The sequence below is a fragment of the Oncorhynchus keta genome, chromosome 3 (assembly GCF_023373465.1).
Source record: "Oncorhynchus keta strain PuntledgeMale-10-30-2019 chromosome 3, Oket_V2, whole genome shotgun sequence".
Lineage (NCBI taxonomy): Eukaryota > Metazoa > Chordata > Actinopteri > Salmoniformes > Salmonidae > Oncorhynchus > Oncorhynchus keta.
The window spans coordinates 29,454,483-29,481,010 of NC_068423.1; the positions used below are offsets into that span (position 1 = coordinate 29,454,483).

Sequence of the window (26,528 nt, forward strand, 5' to 3'; positions counted from 1 at the left end):
CCAGCTAGATCTACTGTGTCTATTATATTATGACAGACCAGCTAGATCTACTGTCTATTATATTATGACAGACCAGCTAGATATACTGTCTATTTTATTATGACAGACCAGCTAGATCAATTGTCTCTATTATAATATGACAGACCAGCTAGATCTACTGTCTCTATTATATTATGAGAGACCAGGTAGATATACCGACTCCATTATAAAATGACAGACCAGCTAGATCTATTCTCGCTATTGTATTATGACAGACCAGCTAGATCAATTGTCTCTATTATAATATGACAGACCAGCTAGATCTATTGTCTCTATTATAATATGACAGACCGGCTAGATCTACTGTCTCTATTATATTATGACAGACCAGCTAGATCTATTGTCTCAATTATAATATGACATTATGACAGACCAGCTAGATCTACTGTCTCTATTGTATTATGCCAGACCAGCTAGATCTACTATCTCCATTATATTATGACAGACCAGCTAGATCTAGTGTCTCTATTATATTATGACAGACCAACTAAATCTACTGTCTCTATTATATTTTGACAGACCAGGTAGATCTACTGTCTCTATTATATTATGACAGACCAGCTAGATCTACTGTCTCTATTATATTTTGACAGACCAGGTAGATCTACTGTCCCTATTATATTATGACAGACCAGCTAGATCTACTGTCTCTATTATAAAATGACAGACCAGGTAGATATACTGTCTCTATTATATTATGACAGACCAGCTAAATCTACTGTCTCTATGTCTCTATTATGGTATGACAGAGCAGCTAAATGTACTGTCTCTATGTCTCTATTATGGTATGACAGAGCAGCTAAATCTACTGTCTCTATTGTATTATGACAGACCAGCTAGATCTACTATCTCTATTATATTATGACAGACCAGCTAGATCTAGTGTCTCTATTATATTATGACAGACCAACTAAATCTACTGTCTCTATTATATTTTGACAGACCAGGTAGATCTACTGTCTCTATTATATTATGACAGACCAGCTAGATCTACTGTCTCTAGTATATTTTGACAGACCAGGTAGATCTACTGTCCGTATTATACTATGACAGACCAGCTAGATCTACTGTCTCTATTATATTATGACAGACCAGCTAGATCTACTGTCTCTATTATAAAATGACAGACCAGCTAGATCTACTGTGTCTATTATATTATGACAGACCAGCTAGATCTACTGTCTCTTCTGTATTATGACAGACCAGGTCGATATACTGTCTCTATTATATTATGACAGACCAGGTAGATATACTGTCTCTATTATATTATGACAGACCAGCTAGATCAATTGTCTCTATTATAATATGACAGACCAGCTAGATCTATTGTCTCTATTATAATATGACAGACCGGCTAGATCTACTGTCTCTATTATATTATGACAGACCAGCTAGATCTATTGTCTCAATTATAATATGACATTATGACAGACCAGCTAGATCTACTGTCTCTATTGTATTATGACAGACCAGCTAGATCTACTATCTCTATTATATTATGACAGACCAGCTAGATCTAGTGTCTCTATTATATTATGACAGACCAACTAAATCTACTGTCTCTATTATATTTTGACAGACCAGGTAGATCTACTGTCTCTATTATATTATGACAGACCAGCTAGATCTACTGTCTCTATTATATTTTGACAGACCAGGTAGATCTACTGTCCCTATTATACTATGACAGACCAGCTAGATCTACTGTCTCTATTATATTATAACAGACCAGCTAGATCTACTGTGTCTATTATATTATGACAGACCAGCTAGATCTACTGTCTCTATTATATTATGACAGACCAGCTAGATCTACTGTCTCTATTATATTATGACAGACCAGCTAAATCTACTGTCTCTATGTCTCTATTATGGTATGACAGAGCAGCTAAATGTACTGTCTCTATGTCTATATTATGGTATGACAGAGCAGCTAAATCTACTGTCTCTATTGTATTATGACAGACCAGCTAGATCTACTGTCTCTATTATATTATAACAGACCAGCTAGATCTACTGTGTCTATTATATTATGACAGACCAGCTAGATCTACTGTCTCTTCTGTATTATGACAGACCATGTCGATATACTGTCTCTATTATATTATGACAGACCAGGTAGATATACTGTCTCTATTATATTATGACAGACCAGCTAGATCTACTGTGTCTATTATATTATGACAGACCAGCTAGATCTACTGTCTATTATATTATGACAGACCAGCTAGATATACTGTCTATTTTATTATGACAGACCAGCTAGATCTACTGTCTCTATTGTATTATGACAGACCAGCTAGATCAATTGTCTCTATTATAATATGACAGACCAGCTAGATCTACTGTCTCTATTATATTATGAGAGACCAGGTAGATATACCGACTCCATTATAAAATGACAGACCAGCTAGATCTATTCTCGCTATTGTATTATGACAGACCAGCTAGATCAATTGTCTCTATTATAATATGACAGACCAGCTAGATCTACTGTCTCTATTATAAAATGACAGACCAGGTAGATATACTGTCTCTATTATATTACGACAGACCAGCTAAATCTACTGTCTCTATGTCTCTATTATGGTATGACAGAGCAGCTAAATGTACTGTCTCTATGTCTCTATTATGGTATGACAGAGCAGCTAAATCTACTGTCTCTATTGTATTATGACAGACCAGCTAGATCTACTGTCTCTATTATATTATAACAGACCAGCTAGATCTACTGTCTCTATTATATTATGAGAGACCAGGTAGATATACCGACTCCATTATAAAATGACAGACCAGCTAGATCTATTCTCGCTATTGTATTATGACAGACCAGCTAGATCAATTGTCTCTATTATAATATGACAGACCAGCTAGATCTATTGTCTCTATTATAATATGACAGACCGGCTAGATCTACTGTCTCTATTATATTATGACAGACCAGCTAGATCTATTGTCTCAATTATAATATGACATTATGACAGACCAGCTAGATCTACTGTCTCTATTGTATTATGACAGACCAGCTAGATCTACTATCTCCATTATATTATGACAGACCAGCTAGATCTAGTGTCTCTATTATATTATGACAGACCAACTAAATCTACTGTCTCTATTATATTTTGACAGACCAGGTAGATCTACTGTCTCTATTATATTATGACAGACCAGCTAGATCTAATGTCTCTATTATATTTTGACAGACCAGGTAGATCTACTGTCCCTATTATACTATGACAGACCAGCTAGATCTACTGTCTCTATTATATTATGACAGACCAGCTAGATCTACTGTCTCTATTATAAAATGACAGACCAGGTAGATATACTGTCTCTATTATATTATGACAGACCAGCTAAATCTACTGTCTCTATGTCTCTATTATGGTATGACAGAGCAGCTAAATGTACTGTCTCTATGTCTCTATTATGGTATGACAGAGCAGCTAAATCTACTGTCTCTATTGTATTATGACAGACCAGCTAGATCTACTATCTCTATTATATTATGACAGACCAGCTAGATCTAGTGTCTCTATTATATTATGACAGACCAGCTAGATCTACTGTCTCTATTATAAAATGACAGACCAGCTAGATCTACTGTCTCTATTATATTATGACAGACCAGCTAAATCTACTGTCTCTATGTCTCTATTATGGTATGACAGAGCAGCTAAATCTACTGTCTCTATTGTATTATGACAGACCAGCTAGATCTACTGTCTCTATTATATTATAACAGACCAGCTAGATCTACTGTGTCTATTATATTATGACAGACCAGCTAGATCTACTGTCTCTTCTGTATTATGACAGACCAGGTTGATATACTGTCTCTATTATATTATGACAGACCAGGCCGATATACTGTCTCTATTATATTATGACAGACCAGGCCGATATACTGTCTCTATTATATTATGACAGACCAGCTAGATCTACTGTCTCTATTATATTATGACAGACCAGCTAGATCTACTGTCTCTATTATAAAATGACAGACCAGGTAGATATACTGTCTCTATTATATTATGACAGACCAGCTAAATCTACTGTCTCTATGATGGTATGACAGAGCAGCTAAATCTACTGTCTCTATTGTATTATGACAGACCAGCTAGATCTACTGTCTCTATTGTATTATGACAGACCAGCTAGATCTACTGTCTCTATTATATTATAACAGACCAGCTAGATCTACTGTCTCTATTATATTATAACAGACCAGCTAGATCTACTGTGTCTATTATATTATGACAGACCAGCTAGATCTACTGTCTCTTCTGTATTATGACAGACCAGATACTGTCTCTATTATATTATGACAGACCAGGTCGATATAATGTCTCTATTATATTATGATGATCAATTGGGGAATTTTTACTAGGATGAAATGTCAGGAATTTTAAAAAACTGAGTTTAAATATATTTGACTAAGGTTTATGTAAACTTCCAACTTCAACTGTATATCAAGTTGTACAGGTGAAGAGTCAGAATATTTTTCTCAGTGACTGCATTATGTCTGCAAGTGATAATGTTTTCATTTCGTTTTTTTTTAGGAAAGTATACCATCTCAGATCATAGTTCGTATCTGTTCCTTTAAAGCCTTTAACACCACAAAGACGAAATGGTTGAAAACTGCGGTGGTTTCTCCTATCTGACCAGAAAAATCAGTCAACACTTTCTATTTACTTACAGACGGTTCTACATGTTCAAACAGCCACCGTAGTTTGATGCCCAGCAGTTGATTGCTTACACAGCGCCGCCATCCACTGCGTTTAGGCTTTATGTCTTCGCGGTCTGAGCTATTAGAGATATGTTGTTTGTGACACAGGGATGACAACCTGCAAACAGTCATAGTGAAAGAGGTCAATCATAGGCTGAATGAGTGGGGACATTTTGAGAAAACAGGTTCTGTCTTATACTTGTAGGTCTACCAGGGAGGGCTGGGTAGTAAATTGGAACTGGATGTACTAGTTGAACTTTAACTTTAGTAGTTTAACTCTATTGGGACTAGTTGGACTTAAACTAGTAGTTTAACTCTAGATGGACTAGTTGGACTTAAACTAGTAGTTTAACTCTAGTCGGCCTAGTTTAACTTAAACTAGTAGTTTAACTCTAGATGGACTAGTTGGACTTAAACTAGTAGTTTAACTCTAGTAGGACTAGTTTAATTTAAACTAGTAGTTTAACTCTAGTAGGCCAAGTTGAACTTAAACTAGTAGTTTAACTCTAGAAGGACTAGTTGAACTTAAACTAGTAGTTTAACTCTAGAAGGACTAGTTGGACTTAAACTAGTAGTTTAACTCTAGTGGGACTAGTTTAATTTAAACTAGTAGTTTAACTCTAGTAGGCCAAGTTGAACTTAAACTAGTAGTTTAACTCTAGAAGGACTAGTTGAACTTAAACTAGTAGTTTAACTCTAGATGGACTAGTTGGACCTAAACTAGTAGTTTAACTCTAGTGGGACTAGTTGAAGTTAAACTAGTAGTTTAACTCCAGTAGGCCTAGTTGAACTTAAAAGTAGTAGTTTAACTCTAGTAGGACTAGTTGAATGTAAACTAGTAGTTTAATTCTAGAATGACTAGTTGGACTTAAACTCTAGTAGTTGACCTCTAATAGTTAAACGGTGGTCACACAGAGAGCCATGCCGGTAAGAGGAAGCACAAAGTACAAATATTCCCGTGGAGTGTCAATAATGGCTTGTCACCTGATCACCTACCTGGCAGAGGAAAATGTAGCTGAGGTTTAATCCAGAACTTTGGTTGCTGCAGAAATGGGCTGAGCCGTTGTAACTTCTCAAGGGTAATGTTATTGAGCTGTGTGCGACTGTGATATTATGTCTTTCAAAGCCTCCTGTAATGTTTGAAACCTTAAACCCAAGGCCATTGTGTTCTGGAACTGTTGCTGGTATAAATAACTGGTTGGTAATAAAAACACCTTAATGATTGGTTGGTAATAAAAACACCTTAATGATTGGTTGGTAATAAAAACACCTTAATGATTGGTTGGTAATAAAAACACCTTGATGATTGGTTGGTTTAAAAAAAACTTAATGATTGGTTGGTAATAAAAACACCTTAATGATTGGTTTAATGATTGGTTGGTAATAAAAACACCACCTTAATGATTGGTTGGTAATAAAATTGGTTGGTATGATTGGTTGGTAATAAAAACACCTTAATGATTGGTTGGTAATAAAAAACACCGTAATGATTGGTTGGTAATAAAAACACGTTAATGATTGGTTGGCAATAAAAACACCTTAATGATTGGTTGGTAATAAAAACACCTTCCTGATTGGTTGGTAATAAAAACACCTTCCTGATTGGTTGGTAATTGTCAGGCATATGTGTATAGGTGGCAGGGAAGTCAGGCATATGTGTATAGGTGGCAGGGAAGTCAGGCGCAGGAGGGTCAAACGGAGTGTAAAATGGAGTCTTTTAATAATGTCCTAGTAACATGCTCCATAACACTAAACAGGAAAAGAACATAAACAAAATATGGGTACGACGACCCGACGCGCACCTATACAACAAACAACACTACACTGACAATAAACAATCTCTGACAAAGACATGAGGGGAAACAGAGGCTTAAATACACAACAGGTAATGAATGGGATTGAAAACAGGTGTGTGGGAAGACAAGACAAAACCAATGGAAAATGAAAAATGGATCAATGATGGCTAGAAGACCGGTGACGTCGAACGCCGAGCACCGCCCGAACAAGGAGAGAGACAGTAATAAAAACACCTTAATGATTGGTTGGTAATAAAAACACCTTAATGATTGGTTGGTAATAAAAACACCTTAATGATTGGTTGGTAATAAAAACACCTTGATGATTGGTTGGTAATAAAAAACCTTAATGATTGGTTGGTAATAAAAACACCTTGATGATTGGTTGGTAATAAAAACCTTTATGATTGGTTGGTAATAAAAAACACCTTAATGATTGGTTGGTAATAAAAAACACCTTAATGATTGGTTGGTAATAAAAAACACCTTAATGATTGGTTTGCAATAGTACCTTCCACAGTAGAGGCGATGGGTGCAGTTGGTGAGTCCATGTGTTGTCTGGGGTCGGCAGCAGTACCAAAATACCATCTAAGTTCCTGGTTGGCATCTGTTCCTTTAGAGCTCAAACACACTGGACTTGAAAACAACCATTCTCTCAACCAGCTTCATGAGGTAGTCACCTGGAAGATGTCATCAAGGCAAAGGGTGGCTACTTTGAAGAATCTAAAATATCTTTTGATTTGTTTAACACTTTTTTGGTTACTACATGATTCCATATGTGTTGTTTCATAGCTTTGAGGTCTTCACTTTTATTTTACAATGTAGTAAATAGTACAAATAAAGAAAAACCCTGGAATGAGTAGGTGTGTCCAAACTTTTGACTCGTACTGTAAATATAATATAATAATATAATATATATATATATATATTTAAATGGACGCCACCAGGAGGCGTCTTTGTGACAGCTCCATTTCTGAAAATGTTCAGGGCCCCAAACTTTACAAGTGTACCAAGTTTAGGGAAGATAATTTTCACATATCGTCTATATGGAAAAACTGTCTGTAACTATCTGTTATCATTGTCTACTGCGATTTTGACTAGCTGACCCAGATTGAGTAAGTTTAAAGGCACACTAATAATAGGATATTAAACTGATTATGGCTGGTAGGCCGAGCCTGGCAAACAACTTACTCTGCTTATCTTATTCGGCGTAACGTCAAAGTAAACACATGCAAGCTTCCCTCTTTTGATCGAAAGTGAAGTGAGTTCCTGAAAAAAAAAACTGAAATGAGGCATTTTAGAAATAGTTTTTATATGTCCGAAATATGATCTCAAAGACTTCCCAAAAAAAAAGAACATGGTGGTAGAACGTTTTGTTTTCATTGTCGATTTTCGGCAAAGTCGCATCATTGTAGCTTTATTTCAGATGTGTTCATGTAAACAGGATTATTGGGGAAATTGTTCTTCTTAATATAATAATATATGCCATTTAGCAGACGCTTTTATCCAAAGCGACTTACAGTCATGTGTGCATACATTCTACGTATGGGTGGTCCCGGGGATCAAACCCACTACCCTGGCGTTACAAGCGCCATGCTCTACCAACTGAGCTACAGAAGGACCATTCTTGTAATGCATGTAAACGTTTTAATGGAATATTAGTCTGAGTGGTCACAATAAGTGCATGTAACTGTACCCAGTGAAAGGGTGGTTGAATCAACGTTGTTTCCACGTCATTTCTACAAGCAAAATTATATGTTTTGACGTTGAACCAAAGTGGAAAACTGATTGTAATTGCAAAACGTCATCAACGATTGAGGATTGTTGTCTTTTTTCACTCAACTTTGAACCTAAATCCAATGACAGGGTGACATTTTTGGGTTGATTTCATATTGAATTCACGAAACCTGACAACTCAACCAAATGTAAATCAAACTAGACTTTGAACTGACGTCTGTGCCCAGTGGGATGTTTACAGACAAGAGCGATTCCAGGAATGATTAGTTATCTTTATTAAAGAGGTGTGTGGACCAGGTAATGTACTGAGTGTTGCAATGAGCTCTGGTTGTCTTTATAAAGTAATGTACTAAGTGTTGCAATGAGCTCTGGTTGTCTTTATAAAAGAGGTGTGGACCAGGTAATGTACTGAGTGTTGCAATGAGCTCTGGTTGTCTTTATAAAAGAGGTGTGCATCTTCGTGAGGCAGACATCTTCTCAGTCACTCATACAGGTAAGCTCATACACTCACTTATTTTCTTCTTTCTTTTTGCTTCGGGATCGGTGAGCTAACTGTAGGCTAATGCGATTAGCATGAGGTTGTAAGTAACAAGAATATTTCCCAGGACATAGACATATCTGATATTGGCAGAAAGCTTAAATTCTTGTTAATTTAACTGCACTGTCCACTGTCATAAACAAATTAGGCACATTTGGGCAGTCTTGATACAACATTTTGAACAGAAATACAATGGTTCATTGGATCAGTCTAAAACTTTGCACATACACTGCTGTCATCTAGTGGCCAAAATCTAAATTGCATCTGGGCTGGAATAAAACATTATGGCCTTTCTCTTGCATTTCAAAGATGACGGTACAAAATAAATACAAAATAACTTGTTTTTTCTTTGTATTTTTTTACCAGATCTATTGTGTTGTATTATCCTACACTCCCTTCACATTTCCACAAACTTCAGTGTTTCCTCTCAAGTGGTACCAATGCATATCCTAGGCGACAATTTAGATTTTGGCCACTAGATGGCAGCAGTGTATGTGCAAAGTTCTACACCGATCCAATGAACCATTGCATTTCTGTTCGAAATGTTGTATCAAGACTGCCCAAATATGCCTAATTTGTTTATTAATAACTTTTCATGTTCAAAACTGTGCACTCTCCTCAAACAATAGCATGATGCTATTTCACTGTAATAGCTACTGTAAATTAGACAGTGCAGTTAGATTAACAAGAATGTAAGATTTCTGCCAATATCAGATTTGTCTATGTCCTGGGAATTTTTCTTGTTACTTACAACCTCATGCTAATCGCATTAGCCTACGTTAGCTCAACCGTCCCGCAAGGGACCAACCAATCCTGAATAATTTTTTATAAAATACGTTATATACTAGCACATTTGATATAGGGCACCGGTCCAGTAGACTTATTTGTACCTAATGGAACATGATACGATTGTTTTGCTCAGGGGAAAAGTCATTCTAGGGGGTCGGAAACGGGTGGTTTGATCCGATGGCACAACCTCTGCCTTAACTATTTAACCAATAGTAACTTTCACCTGAAGAATACTGTTGTAAATATGCTTCACATCCATTCAATTTACTCTTTTTTTCGTCAACATTTTTTAGTAAACTATACAAAACGGACATCTATCTCAACAATGATGGTAGGTGTTAATAAACCATTATTAGAATAAGCAGAAAACATTCGTAGACACTAATGTGAATGTGAAATATGTATCTTTAATGAACCATCACTAGACAGTATTTACATTAAAACTGTTATACCCATCTACCCTGTTGTGCAGTTCAGCTTGATGCTGGTTCTGCTGGTCCCCGTGACGGTACAGTCCTCTCTGCATCCAGTGGACTGTAACGAGGTGTACCAATCAGGTTCTGGACAGAATGGGGTTTTCACTATTTATCCTGCAGGATCCACCTCACCTGTCCAGGTGTTCTGTGAGATGTCGATGGACAGTGCATTTTCAGGAAAGTGGATGGTCAGTATCCAATATTTCTACCAATTTTTAAATACACGTATGTATTTACTTGTGCATTGTCAATACACTGTTAGCAATAGCTATACGTTTGTACCGTAATTCTACTGTAAATTAATTAACTTACATTTACATTTATGACACAAACTGTTAAAAAAGTACTAGTCATTTTACAGTAAGTTACTGGCTACTGAGTTGCAGTAAAAATACAGTAATATGTTTTTACATTTAAACTGTATTTTTTTCAGTAAATATACTACAACTAACTGTATTTTTACAGCTAAATGTAAGGTAGCTGTAAAATGACAGTATGCTGCTGTATTCAGATTACAGTACACTCTTGTACACTGAACAAAATATATAAACACAACATGTTAAGTGTTGGTCCCATGTTTCATGAGCTGAAATAAAAGATCCCAGAAATTTTCCAAATGCACAAAAAGCTTATTTCGCTCAAGTTTTGTGCACAAATTGTTTTACATCCCTGTTAGTGAGCATTTCTCCTTTGCCAAGAGAATCCATCCATCTGACAGGTGTGGCATATCAAGAAGCTGATTAAACAGCATGAGCTTTATACAGGTGCACATTGCGCTGGGGATCAATAAAAGGCCACTCAAAAATATGCAGTTTTGTCACACAACACAATGCCACAGATATCTCAACTTTTAATGGAGAGCGCAATTGACATGCAGGAATGTCCTCCAGAGCTGTTGCCAGAGAATTGAATGTTAATTTCTCTACCATAAGCCGCCTCCAATGTAGTTTTAGAGAATTTGGCAGTACGGCCTCACAAACACGTGTGTGGCGCCGTGGGCGAGCAGTTTGTTGATGCCAACGTTGTGAACAGAGTGCCCCATGGTGGTGGTGGGGTTATGGTATGGGTAGGCATACTCTATGGACAATGAACACAATTGCATTTCATCGATGAAGATTTGAATGCATAGAGATACAGTGATGAGATCCTGAGGCCCATTTTTTTAAGGTATCTGTGACCAACAGATGCACATCTGTATTCCCAGTCATGTTAAATCCATAGATTACGACCTAATGAATTTATTTCAATGGACTGATTTCCTTATATGAACTGAAACTAGGTAACGTTTGAAATTGTTGCGTGTTGCGTATATATTTTTTTCCCAGTAGAAATGTAATATTTAATATAATTTTACTGTAATTGTACAGCAACTCAGTAGTCTGTAAATTCTTGAAATTTTACAGGATAATTATTACAGTAAAATGTAATACAATTATTTACTGTAGGCACACTTGGGACTCAACCTCACCTGGGTTTGGACTCATAACCTCTTGGTTGCCAGTGACCTGAATGTCTTACTATGCAGGGTAGATCTGTGGACTTGACAAAGGTTGGTCCACAGATTTAATGGCAAAAATTACATTTCTGCACTGAGGTAAATTGAAGTGCTCAAGGAGTCCCTCGCCAGTACATCACCATCCATCTACATTTCAAAGCGCCAGGGAACAACATGGTACCCTAACAGAACCCTTGTTGGGAGTGTGTTGATATACAATTGACATTGTTTTGTTTGGTTACAGCCTTATTCTAAAAATGGATTCAATAGTTTTTTTTTATTCCTTATCAATCTACACACCATACCCCATAATGACAAAACAAAAACATATTTATTTATTCTTAAAAAATGTTTTACATTGCTAATTTATTACAAATAATAACAGAAATATCACATTTACATAAGTATTCAGACTCTTCTTTACTCAGTATTTGTATTTTTGCTGTTGTTTATGTATTTATTTGATATTTTTTAGGGGTAGATCAGGGGTATTATTGACTATTTGTATTAAGTGTTGGAGCTCTGGAGGGTTATGAGGTAATAACTTGACTGGAACAGGGGTCCCTGAGGAGAGAACTGAGACCCTCTGGGATAGCTGGGGGGTCCCTGAGGAGAGAACTGAGACCCCCTGGGATAGCTGGGGGGTCCCTGAGGAGAGAACTGAGACCCCCTGGGATAGCTGGGGGGTCCCTGAGGAGAGAACTGAGACCCTCTGGGATAGCTGGGGGGTCCCTGAGGAGAGAACTGAGACCCCTGGGATAGCTGGGGGTCCCTGAGGAGAGAACTGAGACCCTCTGGGATAGCTGGGGGGTCCCTGAGGAGAGAACTGAGACCCCCTGGGATAGCTGGGGGGTCCCTGAGGAGAGAACTGAGACCCTCTGGGATAGCTGGGGGTCCCTGAGGAGAGAACTGAGACCCTCTGGGATAGCTGGGGGGTCCCTGAGGAGAGAACTGAGACCCTCTGGGATAGCTGGGGGTCCCTGGGGAGAGAACTGAGACCCTCTGGGATAGCTGGGGGGTCCCTGAGGAGAGAACTGAGACCCTCTGGGATAGCTGGGGGGTCCCTGAGGAGAGAACTGAGACCCTCTGGGATAGCTGGGGGGTCCCTGAGGAGAGAACTGAGACCCTCTGGGATAGCTGGGGGGTCCCTGAGGAGAGAACTGAGACCCTCTGGGATAGCTGGGGGGTCCCTGAGGAGAGAACTGAGACCCCCTGGGATAGCTGGGGGGTCCCTGAGGAGAGAACTGAGACCCACTGACTTAGTCAACGGTTCTCAAACGACACAAGACCATAATGTGAGTCTTTCACAACACACTGTCACTGGCCATAGTTTTAAACAGTGAGCTCCAAAAGTATTGGGACACATTGTTTGTTGTTTTGGCTCTGTACTCCAGCACTTTGGATTGGAAATGATGCAATGACTATGAGGTTAAAGTGCAGGACTGTCGGCAATCAAACAAACAAACAAACTGACCTGCTCAAGGAAGGGTACGGCGTGGTCGTTGGAGCCCATTCCCTCAGCTCGCAGTCTGCCGGTGGCTATGCTAGTAGAGATTCCCCCTGACATTCTGACACGGGACAGGACATACAGTGAGTTCCAAAAGTATTGGGACAGTGACACATTTTTTTTTTTTTTTTGGGGTTTGGCTCTGTTCTCCAGCACTTTGGGTTTGAAATGATACAATGACTATGAGGTTAAAGGTCAGACTGTCAGCTTTAATTTGAGGGTATTTTCATCCATATCACATGAAGCGTTTTACATAGTACCCTCCATTTCAGGGAACTGAAAGTTTTGGGATACATTCTGTGTATCTGTGAATGTGTATTTAAGTAGTAAAACAGTAAGCATTTGCTCCCATATTCCTCGTACGCAATGACCTAAACAAGCTTGTGATGTTACCTCGTTGTTGGATGCATTTGGTGTTTGTTTTTGATTGTGTTTTTTCAGATTATTTTGTGGCCAATAGAAATTATTGGTAATGTATTGTGTCATTTTGGAGTCACTTTTATTGTAAATAACACTTCTACATTTATGTGGATTCTACCGTGATTTAAGGTTCATCCGGAATTTGAATAATGATGAGTGAGAACGTAACAGACGCACAAATATCATACCCCCGAGACATGCTAACATCCCCTGTTATTGTAATGGTGAGAGGTTAGCATGTCTTGGGGGTATGATATAAAATGCTAACATCCCCTGTTATTGTAATGGTGAGAGGTTAGCATGTCTTGTGGGTATGATATAAAATGCTAACATCCCCTGTTATTGTAATGGTGGGAGGTTAGCATGTCTTGTGGGTATGATATAAAATGCTAACATCCCCTATTATTGTAATGGTGAGAGGTTAGCATGTCTTGGGGATATGATATAAAATGCTAACATCCCCTGTTATTGTAATGGTGAGAGGTTAGCATGTCTTGGGGATATGATATAAAATGCTAACATCCCCTGTTATTGTAACGGTGAGAGGTTAGCATGTCTTGGGGATATGATATAAAATGCTAACATCCCCTGTTATTGTAATGGTGAGAGGTTAGCATGTCTTGGGGGTATGCTATAAAATGCTAACATCCCCTGTTATTGTAATGGTGGGAGGTTAGCATGTCTTGGGGGTATGATATAAAATGCTAACATCCCCTGTTATTGTAATGGTGAGAGGTTAGCATGTCTTGTGGGTATGATATAAAATGCTAACATCCCCTGTTATTGTAATGGTGAGAGGTTAGCATGTCTTGGGGGTATGATATAAAATGCTAACATCCCTTGTTATTGTAATGGTGAGAGGTTAGCATGTCTTGGGGGTATGATATAAAATGCTAACCTCCCTTGTTATTGTAATGGTGAGAGGTTAGCATGTCTTGTGGGTATGATATAAAATGCTAACATCCCCTGTTATTGTAATGGTGAGAGGTTAGCATGTCTTGGGGGTATGATATAAAATGCTAACATCCCCTGTTATTGTAATGGTGAGAGGTTAGCATGTCTTGGGGGTATGATATAAAATGCTAACATCCCCTGTTATTGTAATGGTGAGAGGTTAGCATGTCTTGGGGGTATGATATAAAATGCTAACCTCCCCTGTTATTGTAATGGTGAGAGGTTAGCATGTCTTGTGGGTATGATATAAAATGCTAACATCCCCTGTTATTGTAATGGTGAGAGGTTAGCATGTCTTGGGGGTATGATATAAAATGCTAACCTCCCTTGTTATTGTAATGGTGAGAGGTTAGCATGTCTTGTGGGTATGATATAAAATGCTAACATCCCCTGTTATTGTAATGGTGAGAGGTTAGCATGTCTTGGGGGTATGATATAAAATGCTAACATCCCCTGTTATTGTAATGGTGAGAGGTTAGCATGTCTTGGGGGTATGATATAAAATGCTAACATCCCCTGTTATTGTAATGGTGAGAGGTTAGCATGTCTTGGGGTATGATATAAAATGCTAACCTCCCTTGTTATTGTAATGGTGAGAGGTTAGCATGTCTTGGGGGTATGATATAAAATGCTAACATCCCCTGTTATTGTAATGGTGAGAGGTTAGCATGTCTTGGGGGTATGATATAAAATGCTAACCTCCCCTGTTATTGTAATGGTGAGAGGTTAGCATGTCTTGTGGGTATGATATAAAATGCTAACATCCCCTGTTATTGTAATGGTGAGAGGTTAGCATGTCTTGGGGGTATGATATTTGTGCGTCTGTTACCCCCATCGAAGCAGCGAAGTGTCGTAGAGCAATGAACTCAGATTTCCTCCGTCTCGCAAAGATTGCGTCAGCATCCCCTTCATTTGAGGAAGACGACTGATTAATTAAATATGTTTTTATAGGAACGTTAAAATAACTTACACGTTACCCATTTACTGATGACAGAATGCATTTTAAACTTCAAGCACAGTAAAAAGTATCTCTGACTTTTATACAATGATTTTGTATAAAAGTTTTGATAGAAGTGGGACAAAAAGGTGCTTGCGCATTGATAAGCACACAAACGACGGCATTAACGATAAGTGGGATATGACGATAAGTAATAAAATAAAGATGACTCTATTTCACACCGTAGCCTGTTGACGTGCACGCGAAACCGCTAGAGTTCGCTTCATGCGGACAAGCAATATCTATCGGCTTAGTACAGATGAAGCCTGAGCTGGAATGTGAAGCTAACTGAAGCTGGCTAGCTTTAGAAAACCCTGACTAGATCTAGCTTCAATCCTAGTATATCCATCAGGTGACATAGCAGGATATTTAGGTCTCTGGTAACCAAGAGGTTTCCAGTCCAATTTCCAGGTGTGGTTGAGTCCCAAGTGAATTCATAGTGAAGGAGTGGAGATTTTTCTGTCATACTTATCCTGTAAAAATTACAATAACTTACGCATTGTCATCATTTACAAGCGTGTACTGTAATCAGAATACAGCAGCATACTGTCATTTTATATTAATTCAGATCCAAAAACAAATACAGTAAGTTGTTGTATATTTACTGTGTTTTTACTGCAACTTTTAGCAAAGTTCATAAATGTGTTCTTGGTAAAAAAGACTGTGGCCAATCGCTACCATTAACACACCTGGTGGTGTAGCAGGAAACTCAGGTCACTGGCAGCCAAGAGGTTATGAGTTCATATCCCACGTGAGGTTGAGTCCCAAGTCATATCCCACATGAGGTTGAGTCCCAAGTCATATCCCACATGAGGTTGAGTCCCAAGTCATATCCCACATGAGGTTGAGTCCCAAGTCATATCCCAAGTGAGGTTGAGTCCCAAGTCATATCCCAAGTGAGGTTGAGTCCCAAGTCATATCCCACATGAGGTTGAGTCCCAAGTCATATCCCAAGTGAGGTTGAGTCCCAAGTCATATCCCAAGTGAGGTTGAGTCCCAAGTCATATCCCAAGAGAGGTTGAGTCCCAAGTCATATCCCACATAAGGTTGAGTCCCAAGTTATATCCCACATGAGGTTGAGTCCCAAGTCATATCTCAAGAGAGGTTGAGTCCCGAGTCATCTGAATACAGCAGCATACTGTCACTTTACAGCAATAATACCCTTATTCAGCATCAAAAATACAGTTACTTGTTTTTCTGTATTTTCACTACAACCAGTAGCTGGTAGTGTAGTGTAAAATGACAGGATTGTTTTACAGTGTAGTTTCTCCTGACAAAACCAGCACCAGGACAAAGACACAGTGTAGTTGAACCAGGACATAGACCAGACCACAGTGTAGTTGAACCAGGACATAGACACAGTGTAGTTGAACAGGACATAGACACAGTGTAGTTGAACCAGGACATAGACACAGTGTAGTTGAACCAGGACATAGACACAGTGTAGTTGAACCAGGACATAGACCAGACCACAGTGTAGTTGAACCAGGACATAGACACAGTGTAGTTGAACCAGGACATAGACACAGTGTAGTTGAACCAGGACATAGACCAGACCACAGTGTAGTTGAACCAGGACATAGACACAGTGTAGTTGAACCAGGACATAGACACAGTGTAGTTGAACCAGGACACAGACCAAAGTGTTGTTCACGTGTTCTCTTCTTCTTCCTTCTTTACACATAAGAACTGATTTCCAGTCAGTAAATTAAACAATATCTCTCTCTCTTAATCAGGTGATTCAGAACAGACAGGATGGATCAGTGAACTTCCACAGGAAGTGGAATGAGTACAAGAGTGGGTTTGGGAGCGCAGCTGGAGAGTACTGGCTGGGTAAGAACTGAATTAATGTCTCGCCTCCGGAACATTCTCCTCTTAGAACCCTGTTCGGCAAATGAGCTCATCCTGTTTGTCCGAATGCATGTAAGTTCATTTGTCGTTGTATTCCAACAACACGGTGTGCTTCTATGCTGGTACTATTCTCCAGGACTGGAGACGATGTATCTCCTGACTATGAAAAAGACCTATGAGCTGAGGGTGGACATGGAGGACTTTGAGGGGAATAAGGTCTATGCTCAGTACTCCACCTTCTCTGTTGGACCAGAAGCTGAAGGGTACCCGCTAAAGCTGGGTTCATTCAAAGATGGAGGAGCAGGTGGGTGACAACTTATATTGTCCATAAAAACAATTCTAAGAAAAAGTGCCAAGAATATAGCAGCAGACAATAGTACCAGAAACAAATTCTGAAGAAAAACAGTCCAAGAAAATCTGTCATTAAGGGTTCATAACTGAAGATTTGCCAGTGGAAGTATTATCATTAGGTTATCAAGTGTTGCTTTCCTTGTGTTGCTGGGCTGTGTACTTTGTTCTTATCCTCATGAGATTCTATGACATCACAGTGGTTAGAAATCTCTGTTCTTATCCTCATGAGATTCTATGACATCACAGTGGTTAGAAATCTCTGTTCTTATCCTCATGAGATTCTATGACATCACAGTGGTTAGAAATCTCTGTTCTTATCCTCATGAGATTCTACGACATCACAGTGGTCAGAAATCTCTGTTCTTATCCTCAGGAGATTCCATGACTCATCACAGTGGTCAGAAATTTACAACGTTAGATAAGGATCAGGACCTTAACGACAGCAACTGTGGCCAGATATACTACGGTGGATTTTGGTACAACAACTGCCATTGGACTAATCCCAATGGGATATACGCGTGGGGGGAGTCTGCCTACGGTGTTGGCATCAACTGGAGAACATGGAAAGGCTTCACATACTCCCTGAAAAGAATGACCATGAAGATCAGACCAGCCACTGTATAGAAGGGAAACAGCTTAACTGTTAATTAAGCATCTCTATTTTCTAACAACATTTCTAAATCAACATTTTTAATAACAATGATTGCCATACAAAACATTTTTCCCACCACTTGCACACATTACGTTTACCTGGGAGGTGGTGTCTTTATTTCTAAGTAAAGTTTGTGTTTGGGTCTTCGGGGGGTATCAGTGGGTGCCGCAGCACCCAGAACATCATCTGATCTACTAAAAAGTGCTGCTTTGCCATAGCAACAGAAACCTGACTGCAGTGGGGATGATGTGACTCCTACCCATCCTCTAACTCTCTCTGTTTCCTACCCTAACCCACTGTCTGTTTCATACCCTAACTCACTGTCTCTCTGTTTCATACCCTAACCCACTGTCTGTCTGTTTCCTACCCTAACCCACTGTCTGTCTGTTTCCTACCCTAACCCACTGTCTGTCTGTTTCCTACCCTAACCCACTGTCTGTCTGTTTCCTACCCTAACCCACTGTCTGTCTGTTTCCTACCCTAACCCACTGTCTGTCTGTTTCCTACTCTAACCCACTGTCTGTCTGTTTCCTACCCTAACTAACTGTCTGTTTCCTACCCTAACCCACTGTCTGTCTGTTACCTACCCTAACCAACTGTCTGTTTCCTACCCTAACCCACTGTCTGTCTGTTTCCTACCCTAACCCACTGTCTGTTTCCTACCCTAACCAACTGTCTGTCTGTTTCCTACCCTAACCCACTGTCTGTCTGTTTCCTACCCTAACCCACTGTCTGTTTCCTACCCTAACCCACTGTCTGTTACCTACCCTAACCCACTGTCTGTCTGTTTCCTACCCTAACCCACTGTCTGTCTGTTTCCTACCCTAACCCACTGTCTGTCTGTTTCCTACCCTAACCCACTGTCTGTCTGTTTCCTACCCTAACCCACTGTCTGTCTGTTTCCTACCCTAACCCACTGTCTGTCTGTTTCCTACCCTAACCCACTGTCTGTCTGTTTCCTACCCTAACCAACTGTCTGTTTCCTACCCTAACCCACTGTCTGTCTGTTTCCTACCCTAACCCACTGTCTGTCTGTTACCTACCCTAACCAACTGTCTGTTTCCTACCCTAACCCACTGTCTGTTTCCTACCCTAAACCACTGTCTGTCTGTTTCCTACCCTAACCCACAGTCTGTCTGTTACCTACCCTAACCAACTGTCTGTTTCCTACCCTAAACCACTGTCTGTCTGTTTCCTACCCTAACCCACAGTCTGTTTCCTACCCTAAACCACTGTCTGTCTGTTACCTACCCTAACCCACTCTCGGTTTCCTACCCTAACCCAGTCACTGCTCATCCATATATTTTAGACATATATTCTCATCCCATTCCTTTACTAGATTGCTACACTTGCAATAACATCTGCTAACCATGTGTATGTGAACAAATAACATCTGCTAACCATGTGTAAGTGACCAGTAACATCTGATAACCATGTGTATCTGACCAATAACATCTGCTAACCATGTGTAAGTGACCAGTAACATCTGATAACCATGTGTATCTGACCAATAACATCTGCTAACCATGTGTAAGTGACCAGTAACATCTGCTAACCATGTGTATATGACCAATAACATCTGCTAACCATGTGTATCTGACCAATAACATCTGCTAACCATGTGTATGTGAACAAATAACATCTGCTAACCATGTGTATATGACCAATAACATCTGATAACCATGTGTATCTGACCAGTAACATCTGCTAACCATGTGTATGTGACCAGTAACATCTGATAACCATGTGTATCTGACCAATAACATCTGCTAACCATGTGTATCTGAGCAGTAACATCTGATAACCATGTGTATATGACCAATAACATCTGATAACCATGTGTATCTGACCAATAACATCTGCTAACCATGTGTATATGACCAATAACATCTGCTAACCATGTGTATCTGACCAATAACATCTGATAACCATGTGTATATGACCAGTAACATCTGATAACCATGTGTATATGACCAATAACATCTGCTAACCATGTGTATCTGACCAATAACATCTGCTAACCATGTGTATGTGAACCAATAACATCTGCTAACCATGTGTATATGACCAATAACATCTGCTAACCATGTGTATATGACCAATAACATCTGATAACCATGTGTATATGACCAATAACATCTGATAACCATGTGTATCTGACCAATAACATCTGATAACCATGTGTATATGACCAATAACATCTGATAACCATGTGTATATGACCAATAACATCTGATAACCATGTGTAAGTGACCAGTAACATCTGCTAACCATGTGTATATGACCAATAACCTCTGCTAACCATGTGTATCTGACCAATAACATCTGCTAACCATGTGTATCTGACCAATAACATCTGCTAACCATGTGTATATGACCAATAACATCTGCTAACCATGTATATATGACCAGTAACATCTGCTAACCATGTGTATATGACCAGTAACATCTGCTAACCATGTGTATATGACCAATAACATCTGCTAACCATGTATATATGACCAGTAACATCTGCTAACCATGTGTATGTGACCAATAACATCTGATAACCATGTGTATATGACCAATAACATCTGATAACCTATATACAGTTGTATATAGTCAACATTCCACTTTTCTTAAATAATTCTCTACTTCTTCTCAAATCAGTTTAAAATGAAAAACATTCCAGACTTTGTTTTGTTATTAAGAGTTTCAACATTGTTTTTTTTGTAAACTTCAGTTTACTCTTTTTATTTAGAAAATAAAGACGAATGGACTAAATGATTGCCCCCCCAGAGCTAGTACTTGGTTGCCAAGGTAACTGCTGACAAAACACTTCTGGTAGCCGGCAATGAGCTTCCTACACCTTTCTACAGTCAATTTGGTCCACTCTTCAGCGGTAACCCTCTTCAAATTCTTCAAAGTTTGAGGGGTGTCCTCCACCAACTGTCATTTTCAGATCTTACCATCTGGTCTGGTCAGAACAGAACAGTCCAAGTGTCCTCCTTTGAAAACCATTCCAGGGTGCTTTTTTGATGTGTGTTTGAGGTCGTTGTCCTCCTGGGAAGACCCCTCCAACCTTCAATGGAGACTTAGTTTTTCTGGACACTGGGGTTGAACATTAGACCTCCATCAACCACTGATAATGGGCTGATATTTGTGATGCTTTGGGCTTTGGGTTCAAGGCCCCCTCCAGTACCAGAGGCAGCAAAACAACTCAACAGCGTTAGTGACCCCCCTCCAGTACCAGAGGCAGCAAAACAACTCAACAGCGTTAGTGACCCCCCCCTCCAGTACCAGAGCAGCAAAACAACTCAACAGCGTTAGTGACCCCCCTCCAGTACCAGAGGCAGCAAAACAACTCAACAGCGTTAGTGACCCCCTCCAGTACCAGAGGCAGCAAAACAACTCAACAGCGTTACCCCCCTTACCAGAGGCAGCAAAACAACTCAACAGCGTTTGTGATCCAGTGGGCAGCAAAACAACTCACAGTGTTGTGACCCCCCTCCAGTACCAGAGGCAGCAAAACAACTCAACAGCGTTAGTGACCCCCCTCCAAAGAGAGCAAAACAACTCAACAACTGTTTGACTGTAGGGACGGTGTTCTTTTCAATAGTCTATGTGCTTATTTTTGGTGATCTGGAATCACAGTGTTGATCTGTATTGCCAAAAAGATCTACTTTTGTTTCATTGGTCCACAGAATATTTTCCCAGAATTTAGTTTTTGTTTTTTTTTCAATCAGGCTTTCTTATGTCTCCTTCAGCAGTGGGGTCTTCCTATGTTTACCAACGACCATAGAAAAATAACACCCTCCCTATTTTCAAACTTGGAGGAGGTTCGATTTGTAATGTTCTGAAATTGTAAACTTAAGTTTGAAAATCAAATAAAAATATTTGTTTTATTTCTCCAACTTATTTTAGAAGAAATAGGGAATTACGTAAGTTCAAGTTTATTCGGAGAGGATGAGGAAGGGATGTGGTCAACAGTCAAGACACATACATATTCATATACATTTACATGAACGTTATTGGTGTTTATTGATATTACATATTAAACCACTAACAATGATAAGCCAAGCTTTTGGGTGGACCAGAACAGTACAGTAGCCTATTCTTGATCAAAGACTTGCTACTGTGTAAATCGATCAAGGGGTTGACAAGCAGATCATTGGAAATATGAGACGTGATAATAATTGTCACTGCAATAGCAATATTCTACCACTAGATGGGGATATAACATTATTGTTATTGCTATTGTTAATATTAGTAAAACTACACAGAGTTTGAACCTAATTCCTCTTGATCAGAAATGGCATTACATACTTTGTTTATTTATCTTGGAACAAAACAGTATTCAAGCATCACCAGGCGAGCAGGCACAACATAACATAAAGGGGTTAGTGTTATCCCAAACCCTTCAAGCATCACCAGGCGAGCCAGCACAATAGAGTTCAAGAGAGAGCCAGCACAATAGAGTTGTAGAGAGAGCCAGCACAATAGAGCTCTAGAGAGAGCCAGCACAATAGAGCTCTAGAGAGAGCCAGCACAATAGAGTTCTAGAGAGAGCCAGCACAATAGAGCTCTAGAGAGAGCCAGCACAATAGAGTTCTAGAGAGAGCCAGCACAATAGAGTTCTAGAGAGAGCCAGCACAATAGAGTTCTAGAGAGAGCCAGCACAATAGAGCTCTAGAGAGAGCCAGCACAATAGAGTTCTAGAGAGAGCCAGCACAATAGAGCTCTAGAGAGAGCCAGCACAATAGAGCTCTAGAGAGAGCAGCCAGCACAATAGAGTTCTAGAGAGAGCCAGCACAATAGAGTTCTAGAGAGAGCCAGCACAATAGAGTTCTAGAGAGAGCCAGCACAATAGAGTTCTAGAGAGAGCCAGCACAATAGAGTTCTAGAGAGAGCCAGCACAATAGAGTTCTAGAGAGAGCCAGCACAATAGAGCTCTAGAGAGAGCCAGCACAATAGAGTTCTAGAGAGAGCCAGCACAATAGAGTTCTAGAGAGAGCCAGCATAATAGAGTTCTAGAGAGAGCCAGCACAATAGAGTTCTAGAGAGAGCCAGCACAATAGAGTTCTAGAGAGAGCCAGCACAATAGAGCTCTAGAGAGAGCCAGCACAATAGAGTTCTAGAGAGAGCCAGCACAATAGAGTTCTAGAGAGAGCCAGCACAATAGAGCTCTAGAGAGAGCCAGCACAATAGAGCTCTAGAGAGAGCCAGCACAATAGAGTTCTAGAGAGAGCCAGCACAATAGAGCTCTAGAGAGAGCCAGCACAATAGAGCTCTAGAGAGAGCCAGCACAATAGAGCTCTAGAGATAGGTGGTGCTGTGCAAGGGTTGCTGTTTTCTCTGGCAAATGTAAAAATTCTCAATGAACCTACAACATACTTTCCATATGGTTTATTGTCCCTTCTTTGACGAGATCTCAGCTCTATGTCGATAGTTTACCTGTTCTTGCTGTGACACAGTGAGGAGGGCAAAGTTGAAGAACATTGACCTAGAGCGCATGATTGTGTTTACTGAAAAACGCCACAAAGTGCTACAAAGTGCTGCAAAGTCCTACATGTCAATTAGAGCTCACCTGTAAAAGATGATTCTCAATTAGGATGTAATATATATTTTGATACTTAGCTACTTACTGTCTTAAACCCTAATTATGAAATGTGACGCGTTATTCTTAACATTATCACTATTACTGGTATAAAAATTAAAAAATGGGGTATTTCAAATTATTTGTATATATTGAATTTTATATGCTGTGTTGAAACAGTATTTTACAGGATGTGTTGCTGATCCACAGGTTGAACCAATAGAAACAGTATTTTACAGGATGTGTTGTTGATCCACAGGTTGAACCAATAGAAACAGTATTTAACAGGATGTCCTGTTGATCCACAGGTTGAACCAATAGAAACAGTATTTAACAGGATGTCCTGTTGATCCACAGGTTGAACCAATAGAAACAGTATTTAACAGGATGTGTTGTTGATCCACAGGTTGAACCAATAGAAACAGTATTTAACAGGATGTCCTGTTGATCCACAGGTTGAACCAATAGAAACAGTATTTAACAGGATGTGTTGTTGATCCACAGGTTGAACCAATAGAAACAGTATTTAACAGGATGTCCTGTTGATCCACAGGTTGAACCAATAGAAACAGTATTTAACAGGATGTGTTGCTGATCCACAGGTTGAACCAATAGAAACAGTATTTTACAGGATGTGTTGTTGATCCACAGGTTGAACCAATAGAAACAGTATTTAACAGGATGTGTTGTTGATCCACAGGTTGAACCAATAGAAACAGTATTTAACAGGATGTCCTGTTGATCCACAGGTTGAACCAATAGAAACAGTATTTTATAGGATGTGTTGTTGATCCACAGGTTGAACCAATAGAAACAGTATTTAACAGGATGTGTTGTTGATCCACAGGTTGAACCAATAGAAACAGTATTTAACAGGATGTGTTGTTGATCCACAGGTTGAACCAATAGAAACAGTATTTTACAGGATGTGTTGTTGATCCACAGGTTGAACCAATAGAAACAGTATTTTACAGGATGTGTTGTTGATCCACAGGTTGAACCAATAGAAACAGTATTTAACAGGATGTGTTGTTGATCCACAGGTTGAACCAATAGAAACAGTATTTAACAGGATGTGTTGTTGATCCACAGGTTGAACCAATAGAAACAGTATTTTACAGGATGTGTTGCTGATCCACAGGTTGAACCAATAGAAACAGTATTTAACAGGATGTCCTGTTGATCCACAGGTTGAACCAATAGAAACAGTAGTTTACAGGATGTGTTGTTGATCCACAGGTTGAACCAATAGAAACAGTATTTAACAGGATGTGTTGTTGATCCACAGGTTGAACCAATAGAAACAGTATTTTACAGGATGTGTTGTTGATCCACAGGTTGAACCAATAGAAACAGTATTTAACAGCATGTCCTGTTGATCCACAGGTTGAACCAATAGAAACAGTATTTTACAGGATGTGTTGTTGATCCACAGGTTGAACCAATAGAAACAGTAGTTTATAGGATGTGTTGCTACAGTTGTTTTGTGGTCCATGAGTGAGGGTGTTGATGTACTGATCTCTCTGGTCACCATAGCAACACCCACCTGTAGTACGCGCTCCAGCAGGTATATCTCTCTGGTCACCCCCAAAACCAATTCTTTCTTTGGCCGCCTCTCCTTCCAGTTCTCTGCTGCCAATGGCTGGAACGAACTACAAAAATCTCTGAAACTGGAAACACTTATCTCCCTCACTAGCTTTAAGCACCAACTGTCAGAGCAGCTCACAGATACCTGCACCTGCACATAGCCCATCTATAATTTAGCCCAAACAACTACCTCTCCCCCTACTGTATTTATTTATTTATTTTGCTCCTTTGCACCCCATTATTTCTATTTCTTCTTTGCACATTCTTCCACTGCAAAACTACCATTCCAGTGTTTTACTTGCTATTACATTTACATTACATTTACATTTAAGTCATTTAGCAGACGCTCTTATCCAGAGCGACTTACAAATTGGTGCATTCACCTTATGACATCCAGTAGAATAGTCACTTTACAATAGTGCATCTAAATCTTAAAGGGGGGTGAGAAGGATTACTTATCCTATCCTAGGTATTCCTTAAAGAGGTGGGGTTTCAGGTGTCTCCGGAAGGTGGTGATTGACTCCGCTGTCCTGGCGTCGTGAGGGAGTTTGTTCCACCATTGGGGGCCAGAGCAGCGAACAGTTTTGACTGGGCTGAGCGGGAACTGTACTTCCTCAGTGGTAGGGAGGCGAGCAGGCCAGAGGTGGATGAACGCAGTGCCCTTGTTTGGGTGTAGGGCCTGATCAGAGCCTGGAGGTACTGAGGTGCCGTTCCCCTCACAGCTCCGTAGGCAAGCACCATGGTCTTGTAGCGGATGCGAGCTTCAACTGGAAGCCAGTGGAGAGAGCGGAGGAGCGGGGTGACGTGAGAGAACTTGGGAAGGTTGAACACCAGACGGGCTGCGGCGTTCTGGATGAGTTGTAGGGGTTTAATGGCACAGGCAGGGAGCCCAGCCAACAGCGAGTTGCAGTAGTCCAGACGGGAGATGACAAGTGCCTGGATTAGGACCTGCGCCGCTTCCTGTGTGAGGCAGGGTCGTACTCTGCGGATGTTGTAGAGCATGAACCTACAGGAACGGGCCACCGCCTTGAT

At 39.7% G+C, this 26,528-nt stretch overlaps 1 protein-coding gene and 2 long non-coding RNA genes across 29 annotated transcripts; 2 read left to right on the forward strand and 1 right to left on the reverse strand.

The window, feature by feature from the left end:
• The first annotated feature begins 8,653 nt into the window (after positions 1–8,653).
• LOC118381345 (microfibril-associated glycoprotein 4-like) lies at positions 8,654–18,679 on the forward strand. Its single transcript, XM_035768291.2, has 6 exons — positions 8,654–8,797; positions 9,925–9,962; positions 10,104–10,295; positions 17,217–17,313; positions 17,468–17,635; positions 18,056–18,679. Exons 1-6 carry the CDS (start codon positions 8,725–8,727, stop codon positions 18,304–18,306), a joined length of 819 nt encoding a protein of 272 aa, XP_035624184.1. The 5' UTR covers positions 8,654–8,724; the 3' UTR covers positions 18,307–18,679.
• LOC127915585 (uncharacterized) lies at positions 18,294–21,602 on the reverse strand. 26 transcript variants are annotated; one of them, XR_008091459.1, is made up of 3 exons: positions 19,478–21,583; positions 19,098–19,345; positions 18,294–19,049 (listed from the first exon to the last, which is right to left on the reverse strand). It is a non-coding gene; the product is annotated as an uncharacterized LOC127915585 (long non-coding RNA). The 26 variants fall into 26 exon arrangements; XR_008091394.1 differs by having other exon boundaries at positions 19,098–19,397; XR_008091453.1 differs by having other exon boundaries at positions 18,294–18,837; positions 18,918–18,941; positions 19,098–21,583.
• A 2,491-nt stretch (positions 21,603–24,093) lies between these two features.
• On the forward strand, positions 24,094–25,904 carry LOC127915697 (uncharacterized). Of its 2 annotated transcripts, none has more exons than XR_008091673.1 (3): positions 24,094–24,119; positions 24,218–24,511; positions 24,610–25,904. It is a non-coding gene; the product is annotated as an uncharacterized LOC127915697 (long non-coding RNA). The 2 variants fall into 2 exon arrangements; XR_008091676.1 differs by having other exon boundaries at positions 24,316–24,511.
• The last annotated feature ends 624 nt before the right edge of the window (positions 25,905–26,528 follow it).

What these genes read in the sequence shown, in the direction of transcription:
- LOC118381345 (XM_035768291.2), top strand. Translation starts at nt 8,725, where the DNA reads ATGAGCTCTGGTTGTCTTTATAAAAGAGGTGTGCATCTTCGTGAGGCA. An exon ending in CATCTATCTCAACAATGATG is followed by an intron (nt 9,963 to 10,103) that starts GTAGGTGTTAAT and finishes CCTGTTGTGCAG; the next exon opens with TTCAGCTTGATGCTGGTTCT. An exon ending in ATTCAAAGATGGAGGAGCAG is followed by an intron (nt 17,636 to 18,055) that starts GTGGGTGACAAC and finishes TCTTATCCTCAG; the next exon opens with GAGATTCCATGACTCATCAC.